Consider the following 16,459-nt stretch of genomic DNA (forward strand, 5'->3'; position numbering starts at 1 on the left):
CCTAAATACACTACATGACCAAAAGTATGTGGACACCTGCTCGTAGAACATCTCATTCCAAAATCATGGCCATTAATATGGTGTTGGTCCCCCCTTAGCTGTTATAACAGCCTCCACTCTTCTGGGAAGGCTTTCCACTAGATGTTGGAACATTGCTGCGGGGACATGCTTCCATTTAGCCACAAGAGCATTAGTGAGGTCGGGCACTGATGTTGGGCGATTAGACCTGGCGCGCAGTCGGCGTTTCAATTCTTCCCAAAGGCATTCGATGGGGTTGAGGTCAGGGCTCTGTTCTTCAACACCGATCTCGACAAACCATTTCTGTATGGACCTCGTTTTGTGCACGGGGGCATTGTCATGCTGAAAGAGGAAAGGGCCCTCCCCAGTGTTGCCACAAAGTTGGAAGAACAAAATTGTCTAGAATGTCATTGTATGCGTTAAGATTTCCCTTCACTGGAACTAAGGGTCCTAGCCCGAACCATGATAAACAGCCCTAGACCATTATTCCTCCTCCACCAAACTTTACAGTTGGCACTATGCGTTCGGGTAGGTAGTGTTCTCCTGGCATCCGCCAAACACAGATTCGTCCGTCGGTCTGCCAGATGGTGAAGCGTGATGTCCAACGGCGGCGAGCTTTACACCACTCCAACTGTTTAAACGAGAGGCTGCCTGGATCTTTAATTTAAAGACCCGTGCTCCCTTCGGTCTCAATGTAGACTTTGATCTGAAGCCATTCTTATGGTTATTGTGATTTTGCTATTCATTGTAAATGTTTAATGGCCTATGTAGCCAATTTGTATCTATGATCGTATGCTATCCATTAATTTTTCTTGTATGTTCTTTTTATATCTGAGAATAAACCAATGATATCAGGCCACACCCAGCCATGATTACAGACACCTGTGTGTGTCCTTTGACACTATATAAACTAGTGACCCGCAGTGTTTGTCATTCCACCCTGATGAAGACAGCTTGTCTGTCAAAACGTTGGTTATTAGGTTATTAAATTACTGCATCTGTGCTCCTAGAGTGTTTTTTTTTTCAAGTGTTCTACTTTTAAATTGGACTATTTCTTTATGTTGAATGCCAATACTCTTGTACGGCTTCCAATAGCCAAAGATCTATCTTTCTCTATCCAAGCATCCATTTTTATTCCTGTAGGATGAGGGCCCACTTCAGTAAACAAGGAGGTAAATGTTGCAGTAAATTACTTCACTGTAAATATGATAATCATACATGAAAATAGTCAAAGATTTTCCACCATTTGTGTCTCAACATGACAGGCTTATTTGGTGTTTTGTTTATTTGTTCTGAGCTTCAACTGTATGCTAAATGTGTACAGAATGTATACAGTAAGCAAGCAACAGCAAAAACAGTGCAATAGCTTTTCCCCTGAAAGCCTCAGACCTAGCCAAAAACTACAAGGAACACATCATTCAGTTGCTTAGTAACAAGGAAAAACAAGAGAAGGCTAGCAGTACTCACAGTTTATGCAGGCCAGGCTGACAGAAAAATGTAAAAACACAGGTCCTTAGCCGTATTCACATAAAAACGACAGAGCAGTGCCCTTCCTGGTTTTTATTTACATGGCTCTTGGTGGCTCTTATGTATAATTCACAGCCAGGGAGATGGAAGGATCCTCGACAAACCTTGGGAGAGCATTCCTGTGTCTTAAGTCTGGAGATTGCACCCTCTCCGGCTCTGCACTGATCTGGGTGGTGGACGAACTTCAATACTGGTAAGAAAACAAAACAGTTTTCTATAACCAAGTTCAGAATAAATGAAACTTGATTATTGCTAAGTCATATAGTAGATTCAAGTTGTGATGTTAAAGTGTTTTAAAAGGTTAAATAGGGTGAATGTGATAATAGGTCAAACTGTTTTACAATTGGTATTTTAAAGACATGTTATACAGTAAAACAATGACTGTTCACTCTTCTACTAAAAAAAGGTGGGATTGAGAGTTGTTATGGTCAAGGTACATGTTCATCCTCTGCTACAATGGCAAACAGTTGACTGTCTCATGTCCTTTGTTGTAATATGATGAGTTATACAGTGAGACAAGTATTGTCATTTATGCAAGGGACTATGACATGTAACACTATCTATTACATCACATTCTAGTTCTACTAGTAATTCCATTTTTCTACTGCCTACTTCATGTATAATGGAGAAACTAACTAATGAATAATTTATTGATGGAACAGGTTAAATCTTAACCAAGGAAACAGCATTTAATCAAACTCATAACATGTTGAACACTAAACTCAAATCTTTTATTTATTTTTTAAAGCATGATGGCCAAGGGCAAGAAGCGGTCAAGCGAGCCCAAAGGCCGGAAGATCACTCTAAAGATGGCTAAGCTAGCCCTGAAGCTGACCGTGGATGGCAAGCGTCGGCTGGACCTCAGCAACATGGAGATCACCACCTTTCCCAAGTGCATCCTGAAGCTTTGCGATGTGGACGAGCTGGACCTGAGCCGCAACCTGCTCAAGAAGATCCCAGACTCTATCGCCAAGTTTGTCAACCTCTGCTTTTTGGACCTCCACAGCAACCAGTTGGACCAGGTTCCGGAAGCTATCGGGCGCCTCCATAACCTATACAGCCTCAACCTGTGTAACAACTGTCTGAGCACTGTAGGACTCCCCAACGAGATCGGTCTCCTGCGAAAGCTGAGGAGCCTCAACCTGGGCATGAATGTCCTGGAGAGCATCCCATCCTCTATCGCAGCCCTCAAGGAGCTGCGTCACCTTGGTCTGTTCAACAACCACCTGACCCGGGTACCTGAGTGCCTCGACAACCTGCCCTACCTAGAGACCGTCAACCTGAAGTGCAATCCCATCCCCTTGGAGGATGACAAAGGCATAGACCCCATCCAGAGAGTGGAGTGCATGTACCTGGTGAGGGAGAGCTGCCTGTGTGCCTGCTGCCTCCAGAAGGTCAAAGACAACAGGCAGAGGGTGAACAGCAGGCTGAGCAGAGGCCCCACCCACAGGAAGTCCATCTTCGCCAGCCTGAACACACCCAACTTGGTGGTGCAGGAGGACCAAGCCATCTGGAGGTGATGGAGGAACCAGGTCCTCAATAGGTCATCTAAAGGTAATCAAGAACATATTATTTAGGATAAGAACAGCCCAGGTGCTCTATTGCAATAGCTACTTTTTACTTGACAATGTATATTAGGCATATCAGGAATTCTGGAAGAAGAAACATTATAGGGGTTGCAGTCACACATAACCAGCCTTCTATAAGCTGCTCGGTCTGTGGTTTGTTGTACGCTAACGCCCTCTACAGTTTGGAGTCCTGTAATGTTCTACAACAGACCCTGCACTGGAAATCTACCTTAGCTTTACTAATACTACTTTCACTTGCATATTTGTTTGCATATCAAATGTTTCTGATAATAAAATAAGCTTTCATTCTCATTGTTATGATTATTTGTCTCCTCTATTCCAGTGTCAGTAATCACACTAGGACAAAGTGACCAGAGGGGTATCCTACATAGCAGGTTTGACGATTTAGCAAGGTAACTTTGGTAAACTGAGTTCAACTCGGGGTAACCGGTCACCTTTTAGCCAGGTTAAATTTCTATGGCAACAAATCCTCCAGAACTGACCTAGAAAACAAGACCTTGAGAACTGGAGAAACAGAAAACACACCGGTAAGACCTGACAAAACAAGATGAACTGGCAACAGAAAAACATGAGTATAAATACAGACGGGATAATGGGGAAAAATAGGAGACAGGAGACAAAGGGCTGTAAGACAAATGTTTAATCCAAGACACATGGAACGTGGGATGTATATGGAGGGTGTGGGGCAACAGAAGACTAACAGCAGCGGGGCTAAGGATTTTAGAGATGGGGAAAGGGCCGATAAAGCGGGGGGTAAGATTACGGGACTCAAACTGGAGGGGCAGATCCTGAGTGGAGAGCCATACCCTCTGCCCGAGATGATAGCGGTGAGCCGGGGTTCGGTGGCGGTCTGCCTGTCGCTGATACCTGGAAGTGGTCTTAAGATCGGACAGGGCTCTCTTCCAGGTAAGCCGACTGCGGCGGACAAACATCTAGGCAGAGGGTATGCTGACTTCTTCCTCTTGCTCAGGGAAGAGCAGAGGCTGGTAACCCAAGGACGTCAGGAACCATGGTGGGACACCAAAATCATTGTCGGAAGAAAGCCGGTGTCCAGCAGGAGCCAGGATGTCAGGTGAGGTTAGAGGAATGAGCCCATTCTAAGACCGGGTACCGGGCAAAATCTGGGACCAACAAATGGTTAGCTGGCTGGGAATGCTGCATCTTGAAGACCAGGCTCTCGATACTCCAGACGAGTGTTAGGCTACTGTGGTGGTTTGTTACCTTGGAGATAGTCTGCGGTATTGTTCCAACAATGTATTGAAGGTATGGTCATGGCATTTCGTCAAGGTATGGAGTCCCTCCACAAGGTTCTGCAGTAACTCCTCATGGCTTCCAACGGTGTCTCCTTGGAGGGAGACTGTGTTGCAGAGCAGGTCTGAGTTTGCTTGGTCAGTCATGGCCAGTTGGTACTATCACGACTCAGGATATGACCCAAATACAGACACAGGAGGCCGATAGTTTGGTTCTCAGAAAATGTAATATAACAAAGGGGCAGGCAAAGGGCAGGTCGAGGGCAGACAGAGGTTCGTAATCCAAGGCAGAGTCAATCAGGGAAAGAACGTCAGGCAGGCTCAGGCTCAGGACAAGTAGAAAGATCGGAACTGGGACGACTAGAAGACAAGATCTTGAGAACTGGATAAACGGGAAACAAGCTGGTAAAACCTGCAAAACAAGACGAACTGGCAACAGACAAACAGAAAAAGCAGGTATAAATACGCAGGGGATAATGGGGAAAAAGTTGGAGACACCTTGTGGGGGGTGGAGACAAGCACAAGAAAGATGATACAGATCAGGGTTTGACAGCCTGCTGAATTTGGAAGATAACTTTTCTTTCAATTTGATTAAGGCTCAAATTAAATTGTGGACGTTTCAGCATTGTCTCAATGAAGAGTTCGGCGTTCGACTACTCATTTGCGCCATTTACGCGTAGTTACAAGCCTGATAGAGTTAGCGGCAGGCAGATGAGAAATATCCACCGTCGTAATACGGATTAACTTCTATGGGCTAGGTGGGACGTTAGCGTCCCACTCTATTCAACAGCCAGTGGAATCGCGTGGTGCGAAATACAAATACCTCAAAAATGCAATAATTTCAATATTTCAAACATACGACTATTTTACACCATTTGAAAGATAAGACTCTCGTTAACCTGTTTGGGATAGGGGGCAGTTTTTCACGGCCGGATAAAAAACGTACCCAATTTAATCTGGTTATTACTCCTGCCCAGAAACTAGAATATGCATATAATTAGTACATTTGGATAGAAAACACCCTAAAGTTTCTAAAACTGTTTGAGATGATCTGCAGAGAAGAATGGGAGAAATTCCCCAAATATAGATGTGCCACGCTTGTAGCGTCATACCCAAGAAGACTCGAAGGCTGTAATCGCTGCCAAAGGTGCTTCAACAAAGTACTGAGAAAAGGGTCTGAATACGTATGTTAATGTTATTTCAGTTTAATTATAATACATTTGCAAAAAAAATATGTAAAAAACATTTTTTGCTGTCATTCTGGGGTATTGTGGGTAGATTCAATCAATTTTAGTATAAGGTTGTAACATAACAAAAATGTGGAAATAGGGAAGGGGTCTGAATACTTTCCAAATGCACTGTATATAACATGATTGGCACAACCATAATAATCATGAAATGGCCTTGGACGTGTAATGAACACGAGGGGATACAAGAGAGTTGGTTTCAAGCGCAGGGCGCAGCTGGTGTTTATTGCAAAGGACCACAGGAGGAGGCAGGTAGCTGGGTCCAGGGGCAGGCAGAAGGTCATACGCAGGGGGTCCAAAAGGGCAACAGTACAGGCAGGGAAAAGGCTAGTAACATAGTCCGGGAGATCAGGCAATAGGTAGATAACAGGAAATCCGATAGGCTAAAGTACCGGCAGGGAATAGGCAAAAGGCGTCGTTAGTGAAGCAGGGTGTGAGTTGGAAGCAGACGTTTCAGGAAGTGCCATAATCATTTCACATTAACCTGTTTAATTTAGTTGATATGGCTTAATTGATCATAGTCCAGACTTGTTATAGTTGCAAATACCATGCAGTTGCACCAGAGGAATTTAAACCAAACAGATTTTTTTGGCAAGTGTTCTGTTTCCCCACATTTATTGATTAATGAATTTCCCATCATGAAAATGTGTCCCTATTCCCCAATCAAATACATTCATCGATACCACAAAAAAAACAGACAAATACAACTTTTTACTCCAATCTGGCAACCCTCATAAAATCTGACATAGCACCAGTATACCAAAGCATTAAGCGAAAACAAGCATAGAAATCAGCATTTGAATTTTTTTTTTTACAAATATAAGGCTAGTATTATATTATAAGTAGTTTGGTGATAACCAGCCCATCTGTAACTAGCCCACCAAACTACCTCATCCCCATATTCTTATTTATTTTTTTGCAGCTTTGATCCCCAGTATCTCTACTTGCACATTCATCTTCTGCACATCTATCACTCCAGTGTTTAATTGCTAAATTGTAACTATTTCGCCACTATGGCTTATTTATTGCCTTACCTCCCTAATCTTACTACATTTGCACACACTGTATGTAGTTTTTTCTATTGTGTTATTGACTGTACGTTTGTTTATCCCATGTGTAACTCTGTGTTTGTGTTGCACTGCTTTGCTTTATCTTGGCCAGGTCACAGTTGTAAACTGGCCTACCTGGTTAAATAAAGGTGAAATATTTGTATTTTAAATAACCTGGTTGATTAACAATATTGGGTTGTTAACATGTTTTTTTTTTCTAAATACATGTGGGACTCAATAAAAGGCATTGTAGAACACCGTTGCCCAAAATGCATTGCGCCAATAACTTTCAAAAGATTGTTCTGAAGTTTACCCCCCAAAAATGTATTTTCCTATGAATGAAGTCGCACAAAAATGTATGTATTTTCACACGGATTAAGCCACACAAAAACGCACAAAATCTGCTGAAATACTTTTTGTACATATTTGCACGATTTTAGAGTGAGATTGTGTTGCCAACAATACACAGTATTTTTTTTCCAAAGCACTACCTGGGGCTGATGCTGACCAGAGAAGTGCTGAATCAACAAGAAGATGAAGATGCTAAATCAATAGATTCATTAGTAAGCTAACAGAAACAACACTGTATTGACCTGACCATTATTAGATCCGGTCACTATCCATGTTATTAGATGGAATCTTGCTAGAATTCTGAGTCTCTTAATTAAAGCTTGGGGCTCCACTGATCAATCCCTTATCAATCCTCCTATCTGTGTTATGTCTATAATAGCTTCCCCATGCAGCGTCATCACAGGTGACCAGTCTAACACGCTTTACTCTACACACTGCTCACCGCTGTGTCAGTGCTATTGGAAATCAATGCACCAGTACACACACACACTCCTCAGTCAGGCAGGCAGAATGCAGCGGAGCAGAAGCTGTAGCAGCCCTAAAAGCACTCTCTAGAGCAGGGATGGGCCCTTGGATCAATGAAAAAAAAAAAGTTTTTTTGGAACTCAAGATTATAATTAGTTGATTTGTTTTAATTAATTGTGTTGAGGCTTGGTTGGAGAAAAATGGGTATACTGTCAGCTCTCTAGGAACGGTTGGCCAAACATTTAAAGTTAGATTTAGTAGGCTTAAGTCCCAGTTTATGCTAGTTACATTGTTTGTTTATATAGCATTTATACAAGGCAGAAACATTGTTTCCTTGTTGAAAAATATACAGAATGCTAGTTTCAGAGAGATGCATAGCAACATCAAGGCAACTTTGTAACAGCTGACCCCATTTTTCTAAAGCCAAACCCACCCATTAGCCACTGAGTCTACCAGTTATAAAGATGCCAGTAGCGTAGCCTAGCGGTTAGAGCGTTGAACTAGTAACTGAAAGGTTGCAAGTTTGAATCCCTGAGCTGACAAGGTACAAATCTGTCGTTCTGCCCCTGAACAAGGCAGTTAACCCACTGTTCCTAGGCTGTCAGTGAAAATAAGAATTTGTTCTTAAGTGACTTGCCTAGTTAAATGAAGAAAAATGAAAATATTTTCACTATCCTTATGTTGTTTTTGTTTTGTGTTCGGATTGTTTCAGTGCATGCATTCAACAAGTCTTGGGCAGACTTCAACAGGGCCACCATCTCCAAAGATCTGAACTGGGTTTGATTTAGTTTTTGTTGTTTTAATTGTTTCAATTTTACATTAAATGCATATGGTGTATTTTTTGTTGGATCTTTGTAGAATTTTCCCACACTTTGAGTCAAACAAAATCGTGTGTTCTCTTCTCCGACAATTAATCCACAGATAAAAGGAGAAACCTAGTTCGTTTTTAGTTCGTTTTTGATGAATCCCAGAAATGTTCCACATACACAAAGAAATCTTATTTCTCTCAAATTTTGTGCACAAATTTGTCAATATCCCTGTTAGTGAGCACTCCTTTGCCAAGATAATCCATCCACCTGACAGGTGTGGCATATCAGGAAGCTGATTAAACAGCATGATCCTTACACAGGTGCACCTTGTGCTGGGGACAACAAAAGGCCACTCTAAAATGGGCCGTTTTGTCACACAACATCACAGATGTCTCAAGTTTTGAGGGAGCGTGCAATTGGCATGCTGACTGCAGGAATGTCCACCAGAGCTGTTGCCAGATAATGTCATATTAATTTCTCTACCATAAGCCTCATCCAATGTCGTTTTAGAGAATTTGGCAGTATGTCCAGCTGGCCTCACAACCGCAGACCACGTGTAACCACGCCAGCCCAGGACCTCCACATCTTGCTTCTTCACCTGTGGGATCGTCTGATACCAGCCCACCGAACAGCTTATGAAACTGAGGAGATTTCGGTCTGTAATAAAGCCCTTTTGTGGGGAAAAACACATTCTGATTGGCTGGGCCTGGCTCCCCAGTGAGTGGGCCTGGCTCCCAAGTGGATGGGCCTATGTCCACCCATGGCTGCGCCCCTACCCAGTCATGTGAAATGCATAGATTAGGGCCTAATGAATTTATTTTAATTGACTGATTTCCTTATATGAACTCAGTATAATTGTTGCATGTTGCGTTTGTATTTTTGTTCAGTACAGATACAACATTTCAATGTGGTTAATACACAATGTAACCAGGATGGCAGGTAGCAAAGTGGTTAAGAGTGTTGGGCAAGGAACCAAAAGGTTGCTGGTTCTAATCCCTGAGTGAAAAATCTGTTGATGTACCCCTGAGCGAGGACTTTACAGTGCCTTCATAAAGTATTCATACCCCTTGACTTATTCCACAGTCTGTTGTGTTACAGCCTGAACTCTACATTTATTTAAAAAAACCTAAGGTCGATGTCTGTGCCCCTGCGTCAATCGAAGTAGCGTAATAAAAAAATCACCATCAAAATCCATAAGTTTCAGCTAGATATATCTGTTTTCTTGCATGGTTTGCATCTCAATCCACTGCATCCTCCTTTGTCAGCCTTCCGCATCTGGAAGGTGGCTGAGCTACAGCAGTGTTTGTCAGACCATGAGACATCCCGAAAATCTGTCTTCTCATGAAAACATCTGTAGTGTCCAAATCGTTTGAGCTACAAATTTGACCCCACTATGGAAAGGGGAGACTTTCACAAATATGATGGTGTTCTCCGGGACTCGTCTGAATGTAACCCTTACAAATGATTGGAAGTATGGAGGTAGTTTTGTGCCTACAAAAATAAGGGGTTGATGATGTGTCCAAAAAAATATATATTTCCTGAGCTATCTTATATCTCCTAGATATAGGACAGATACTTCAACACGTTAATCCTTATGATTTAATTTTTGACTGTCTTTTTTTTGCCATTTATGAATGTTTTATTCAATGTGTTATTGATGGGCACAATTCTATATTTTATCAAATCATTTTTAAATATATATTTTTTTGTACCTAAAAAATTCCAAATCAATCAGCTAAATGATCCATGATATGACCAAATTAAAACAATTCCATATGTTAGCTTAGTACCCTACCAACCCCCCTAACAGATTAGACTTTTAGAGATTAAGTCAAAATTGTAACTCGACCACATTCTTCTTGGTAAGCAACTCAAGTGTAGATGTGGCCTTGTGTTCTAGGTTATTGTTCTGCTGAAAGGTGAATTCATCTCCCAGTGTCTGGTGGAAATCAGACTGAACCAGGTTTTCCTTGCGGATTTTGGCTCATTTTCTATCCTGAAAAATCCTTAACGATTACAAGCATACCCATAACATGATACAGTCACGACTATGCTTGAAAATATGGAGAGTTGTACTCTGCAATGTATTGTATTGGATTTGCCCTGAACAACACTTTTGTATTCAGGACATGAAGTTAATTTCTTTGCCACATTTTTTGCAGTTTTACTTTAGTACCTTATTGCAAACAGGATGCATGTTTTGGATTTTTTAAATTGTATTTCACTGTCAATTAGGTTAGTATTTTGAAGTAACTACAATGTTGTTGATCCATCTTCAGTTTTCTCCTATCACAGCTATTAAACTCTGTAACTGTTTTAAAGTAAGCCTCCTCTTCCTCTCCGGAAACTGATTTAGGAAAGACATCTGTATCTTTGTAGTGACTGGGTGTATTGATACACCATCCAAAGTGCAATTATTAACTTCACCATGCTCAAAGGGATATTCAATGTCTGCCCTTCTTTGCGAGGCATTGGAAAACCTCCCTGGTCTTTGTGGTTGAATCTGTGTTTGAAATTCACTGCTCGACTGAGGGACCTTACAGATGATTGTATTAGTGGGGTACAGAGATAAGGTAGTCATTCAAAAATCATGTTAAACACTGTTATTGCACAGATAGTGAGTCCATGCAACTTATGTGACTTGCTATGTACATTTTTTACTCCTGAACTTATTTGGGCTTGCCATAACAAAGGGGTTGAATACTTACTGAGTCAAAGCATTTCAGCTTTTAGTTTTTTATTCATTTGTAAAAGTGTCATAAAACATAATTCCACTTTGATGTTATGGGTTATTGTGTCTAGGCCAGTGACACAACAATCGATAAAATCTTTACTGTAGAAACAAATTATGTAGATTTGCAACAACTACCACACCTATCAACAACTACAACACCTATCCATTCTAAAGATGTACTTGAGTTACTATTAATATTTAACAAGAGAGCAAAGCTCTGGATTCCCAATTCTAGACAGTCAGCAGTAGCACTTGTCACATATTCCAATTCAGCACAATGACATGCATTGACCCAAGAAGAGAGGCTACAAGCGCTGTTTTATAGCATTGCCTGCAGGTTTTTCACACAGATGGTGCTAAACCATGATTTTTCCAATTTAAAACAATCCATCCTAAAACACAAAACAACAACACAATATATAATACACCTCAGAAATGTACATAGGAGCCCATATTTCATGCTGTATGTTTTGTTAGCATTGCAAAGGGAGGGTATATTACTGCAAACTTCGAAGTTTACCAGTAAACTACCATAATTTTGGTATCTTTCAAGTTATTGGGGGGAATTTATGAAATGTCATCGAGTGGCCTATTTAGGGTACTTCAGATTATCACAGCTGTCTGTAATTATCTCTGGCCCTCTGTGTGGACTTACTACATATAAAATAGATACAATTATGAAATAACATGATTTTAAAATAAAATAATGGAATGACAAAGCTGTAAAACATTATCCTAAATATAAACCATGAAGTTAGTGAATACCATTGGTGTTTAATGTGAGGGTTTCAACATGAAATACCCTTTACATTTTACTGTTTAAAAAAAAGTAAATAGCTGGAAGAGTTAAAGAGTTCATTGAAAATAATTCCATTATTGATTAGATGCTTTTTCATTAATTAGGCTATTTTCTCTTGAACCGTATGGTTCCATTTCCAATAAAAGAGTGGTGACCAACCTTTTCAAGTGTCCAAAAGCAAGCCGAGATCTACCATTCTGATTTTACTTTAAAAAGTAAGCCTATGCAACATTAACCTATTTATTAAAAACAATTCTGTAGCAATGAGGTTTATGCAGTAGGCTAAAGGCCCAATACATTATCACTGCATATTGGCTATGCTTGAATTGCCCTGCCAATGTTCTTCTTCTCAGACCATTTTGAAATGATATTTCAAACTTGTAGTTATATGATCACACTGGTATAGATCATTTGTTGTATAACTTGTGAGGCACAGATGAATGAGCATAATCATTTTTGTAGTCATTTTTTTGACTGGATAGATGGCCTGCATCTGATGGTCAGTCTGAGGGGAGGGAGGGAGAGAACAGAGGTGAGGCTGCCTCTCACCCGGCTCACGGTCCCTCCGCTCTCCCTCCCTTCGCTGAGAAAAGGGGACACTGTCTTCCAGCTGATGGCGAAACTCAAGTCGCACTGCATTATTTCTGCCTCACGCACCAATTCATGTTGTTACTCCTATGACCAGAGAAAGTGAAATATTCCTCGATATTAAAAAAGAGACAAGACGCTAATAAGAACAGCACAAGCTTTTCAAAATACTTTGCTCTAGGCTTACTCATTCATTGCAGCTGCAGTGCTAGTTGTAGCGTGAGTGGAAGTAGGGAGATTCTATGGTTTATATAAAGTGTTGAAAGTGCTGAATAACTCTTAAGGATCAGACCCTTTTTTTTCAATTTCGCCTAAAATGACATACCCAAATCTATCTGCCTGTAGCTCAGGACCTGAAACAAGGATATGCATATTCTTGATGTCATTTGAAAGGAAACACTTTGAAGTTTGTGGAAATGTGAAATTAATGTAGGAGAATGTAACGCATTAGATCTGGTAAAATATATATTTTTAATTGTACCGTCATCTTTGAAATGCAAGAGAAAGTACTATTCTAGCCCAGGCACAATTTAGATTTTGGCCACTAGATGGCAGCAGTGTATGTGCCAAGTTTTAGACTGATCCAATGAACCATTGCATATCTGTTCAAAATGTTGTATCAAGACTGCCCAAATGTGCCTATTTGGTTTATTAATACATTTTCAAGATTTTGTTCACTCTCCTCAAACAATACCATAGTATTCTTTCACTGTAATAGCTACTGTAAATTGGACAATACAGTTAGATTAACAAGAATTTAAGCTTTCTGCCCATATCAGATATGTTTATGTCCTGTGAATCTTTTTTGTTACTTACAACCTCATGCTAATCACATTAGCCTAAGTTAGCTCAACCGTCCCGCAGGGGGGACACCGATCCCATAGAAGTTAAACAAGAACATTCTTATGAAAACAGCAGCTCTTTGCTGTATTCGTTGAGGCTCTCTTTAGTCATTGTTTTAAAAGTTTGGAAATCACAGTATTAACTTTGCTGTGCACTCAGTGTTTCTTTTTACAACCTATGGCTCGAGGAAACTGTTTAGACACAGTGATCTAAACTATCTGATTGGCCAGCGGTAGGCCTATAGGTGCACTTGATTGGCTCTCTGGGACTGCCGGGGATGCAGAGTTCTACCTTCAGACACATAAAATGGTTCAACATGGGAACACTTTGCCTTCCAGCCATTAGGGCTGCTGAATCAAGTGCACCTACCACTAGCAGCACTTAACAAAATAAAAACATATAGGAACGCAAGGCTTTATCATTGCTGTTTTTTATTGTTTTTTGGGGGGGGGGGTGATCAACTAAAAATGCCTTGGCGATCGACCAGTCGATCGTGATCAATCAGTTGGTGACTACTGCACTAGAAATTCACGGACAATATGGACAGAGATATAAAAAATGAATACTAATACATCTTCTTAAAGAGTGGCGCAGTGGTCTAAGACACTGCATCTCAGTGCAAGAGGCATCACCTCAGTACCTGGTTTGAATCCAGGCTGCATCACATCTGGCTGTGATTTGGAGTCCCTTGTAAATAAGAATTTGTTCTTAACTGACTTGCCTAGATGAAGTCAGAAGTTTACATATACTTAGGCTGGAGTCAATAAAACTAATTTTTCAACCACTCCACAAATTTCTTGTTAACAAACTATAGTTTTGGCAAGTCGGTTAGGACATCTACTTTGTGCATGACACAAGCAATTTTTCCAACAATTGTTTACATACAGATTATTTCACTTATAATTCACTGTATCACAATTCCAGTGGGTCAGAAGTCTACATACACTAAGTTGACTGTGCCTTTAAACCGCTTGGAAAATTCCAGAAAATGATGTCATGGCGTTACAAGCTTCTGAAAGGCTAATTGACATCATTTTAGTCAATTGGAGGTGTACCTGTGGATGTATTTCAAGGCCTACCTTCAAACTCAGTGCCTCTGCTTGACATCATGGGAAAACCAAAAGAAATCAGCCAAGACCTCAGAAAGAAAATTGTAGACCTCCACAAGTCTGGTTCATCCTTGGGAGCAATTTCCAAACGCCTGAAGGTACCACGTTCATCTGCATAAACAATAGTACGAAGTATAAATACCATGGGACCACGCAGCCGTCATACTGCTCAGGAAGTAGACGTTTTCTGTTTCCTAGAGATGAACGTACTTTGGTGCGAAAAGTGCAAATCAATCCCAGAAAAACAACAAAGGACCTTGTGAAGATGCTAGAGCAAACAGGTACAAAGTATATATATATCCACAGTAAAATGAGTCCTATATCGACATAACCTGAAAGGCCTCTCAGCAAGGAAGAAGCCACTGCTCTAACACCGCCATAAAAAAATCCAGACTACGGTTTGCAACTGCACATGGGGACAAAGATCATACTTTTTGCAGAAATGTCCTCTGGTCTGATAAAACCAAAATAGAACTGTTTGGCCATAATGACTATCGTTATGTTTGGAGGAAAAAGGGGGAGGCTTACAAGCCGGGGAACACCATCCCAACCGTGAAGCACGGGGGTGGCAGCATCATGTTGTGGGGGTGCTTTGCTGCAGGAGGGACTGGTGCACATCACAAAATCGATGGCATCATGAGAAGGAAAATTATGTGGATATATTGAAGCATATATTTATCTCAAGACATCAGTCAAGGAGTTAAAGCTTGGTCGCAAATGGGTCTTCCACATTGATAATGACCCCAAGCATACTTCCAAATTTGTTGCAAAATGGTTTAGGACAACAAAGTCGAGGTATTGGAGTGGCCATCACAAAGCCCTGACCTCAATCCTATAGAAAATTTGTGGCCAGAACTGAAAAAGTGTGTGCGAGCAAGGAGGCCTAAAAACCTGATTCAGTTACACCAGCTCTGTCAGGAGGAATGGGCCAAAATTCACCCAACTTATTGTGGGAAGCTTGTGGAAGGCTACCCGAAATGTTTGACCCAAGTTAAACAATTTAAAGGCAATGCTACCAAATACTAATTGAGTGTATGTAAACTTCTGACCCACTGGGAATGTGATGAAAGAAATAAAAGCTGAAATAAATCATTCTCTCTACTATTATTTTGACATTTCACATTCTTAAAATAAAGTGGTGATCCTAACTGACCTAAAACAGGGAAATTTTACTAGGATTAAATGTCAGGAATTGTCAAAATCTGAGTTTAAATGTATTTGGCTAAGGCGTATGTAAACTTCCAACTTCAACTGTAAATAAAGGTTACATTTAAAATGTGAACAAATAAATTACTAAAGTTACCATAGATTGCCATAGCTGACCTGTTAATACCCAAATTACCGAAGATTCTGGTAACCCTAATGACAATGAGCAGCCCAGTTGTTATGGCTGAACAAAAACAGCCATGCCCAGCCAAACCCTACCCCTATCCACTACCCATGGCCATAAGGTTTTTATTGCTGTCTCATTTTGGCTTGTGCTGAGGTTTTTGTGGCCCTTCCCCCTCTGGTCTCTGTAGTAAGAGCAGCTGTGGTCTTCAGGGCAGCGCTGATTCAATTGCAGTGGAGGACTTAAAGCTTTTATACTCCATACGGGAAGAAGAGGAGGAAAGGAGGAGGATGCCTGGGATGCTGCTCCCATACTGATGCAATATCATTAGGGAGATGTAGGGAACTAAGGAGGGAGGAGAGAGAGAGAGTGTGTGAGAGAGAGAGAGATGTAGAAAGGAGATCAAGTACAAGCTTAACTGAATGAACAACAGAGACATAATGAAATAGTTTGGGGTATGGCCTCGTTTTTGAGGAATGCTCCTCAGAGCCAGATGCTGATGACAGGTAACACTTTGCTGGGAAGCTGGCACTGAACGCTATGCTGATGATGATAAGTTTGTATTCATTCCCCCTATGCCTGTATAATAGGAAACAGAGTGAATTATGTTATGATGCTTGATGAAGTTCAATGGGCATTCAGAGCAGCCTCCTGATTGAACTTTCTTAAACTACATTTCATTCGAGTACAGACTTAACTGAATGAACAACAGAAACAGAATACAATATGGAATTTTATGAACGCTCTTCGG

At 40.9% G+C, this 16,459-nt stretch overlaps 1 protein-coding gene across 1 annotated transcript; it reads left to right on the forward strand.

Annotated features, from left to right (window-relative positions):
• The first annotated feature begins 1,312 nt into the window (after positions 1–1,312).
• LOC106589224 (leucine-rich repeat-containing protein 18-like) lies at positions 1,313–3,423 on the forward strand. The gene is made up of 2 exons (XM_014178941.3): positions 1,313–1,738; positions 2,294–3,423. The coding sequence occupies exons 1-2, from the start codon at positions 1,629–1,631 to the stop codon at positions 3,063–3,065; spliced, it is 882 nt and encodes a 293-aa protein (XP_014034416.1). The 5' UTR covers positions 1,313–1,628; the 3' UTR covers positions 3,066–3,423.
• The last annotated feature ends 13,036 nt before the right edge of the window (positions 3,424–16,459 follow it).

Source organism: Salmo salar, chromosome 28 (genome assembly GCF_965601325.2).
Source record: "Salmo salar chromosome 28, fSalSal1, whole genome shotgun sequence".
Taxonomy (NCBI): Eukaryota; Metazoa; Chordata; class Actinopteri; order Salmoniformes; family Salmonidae; genus Salmo; species Salmo salar.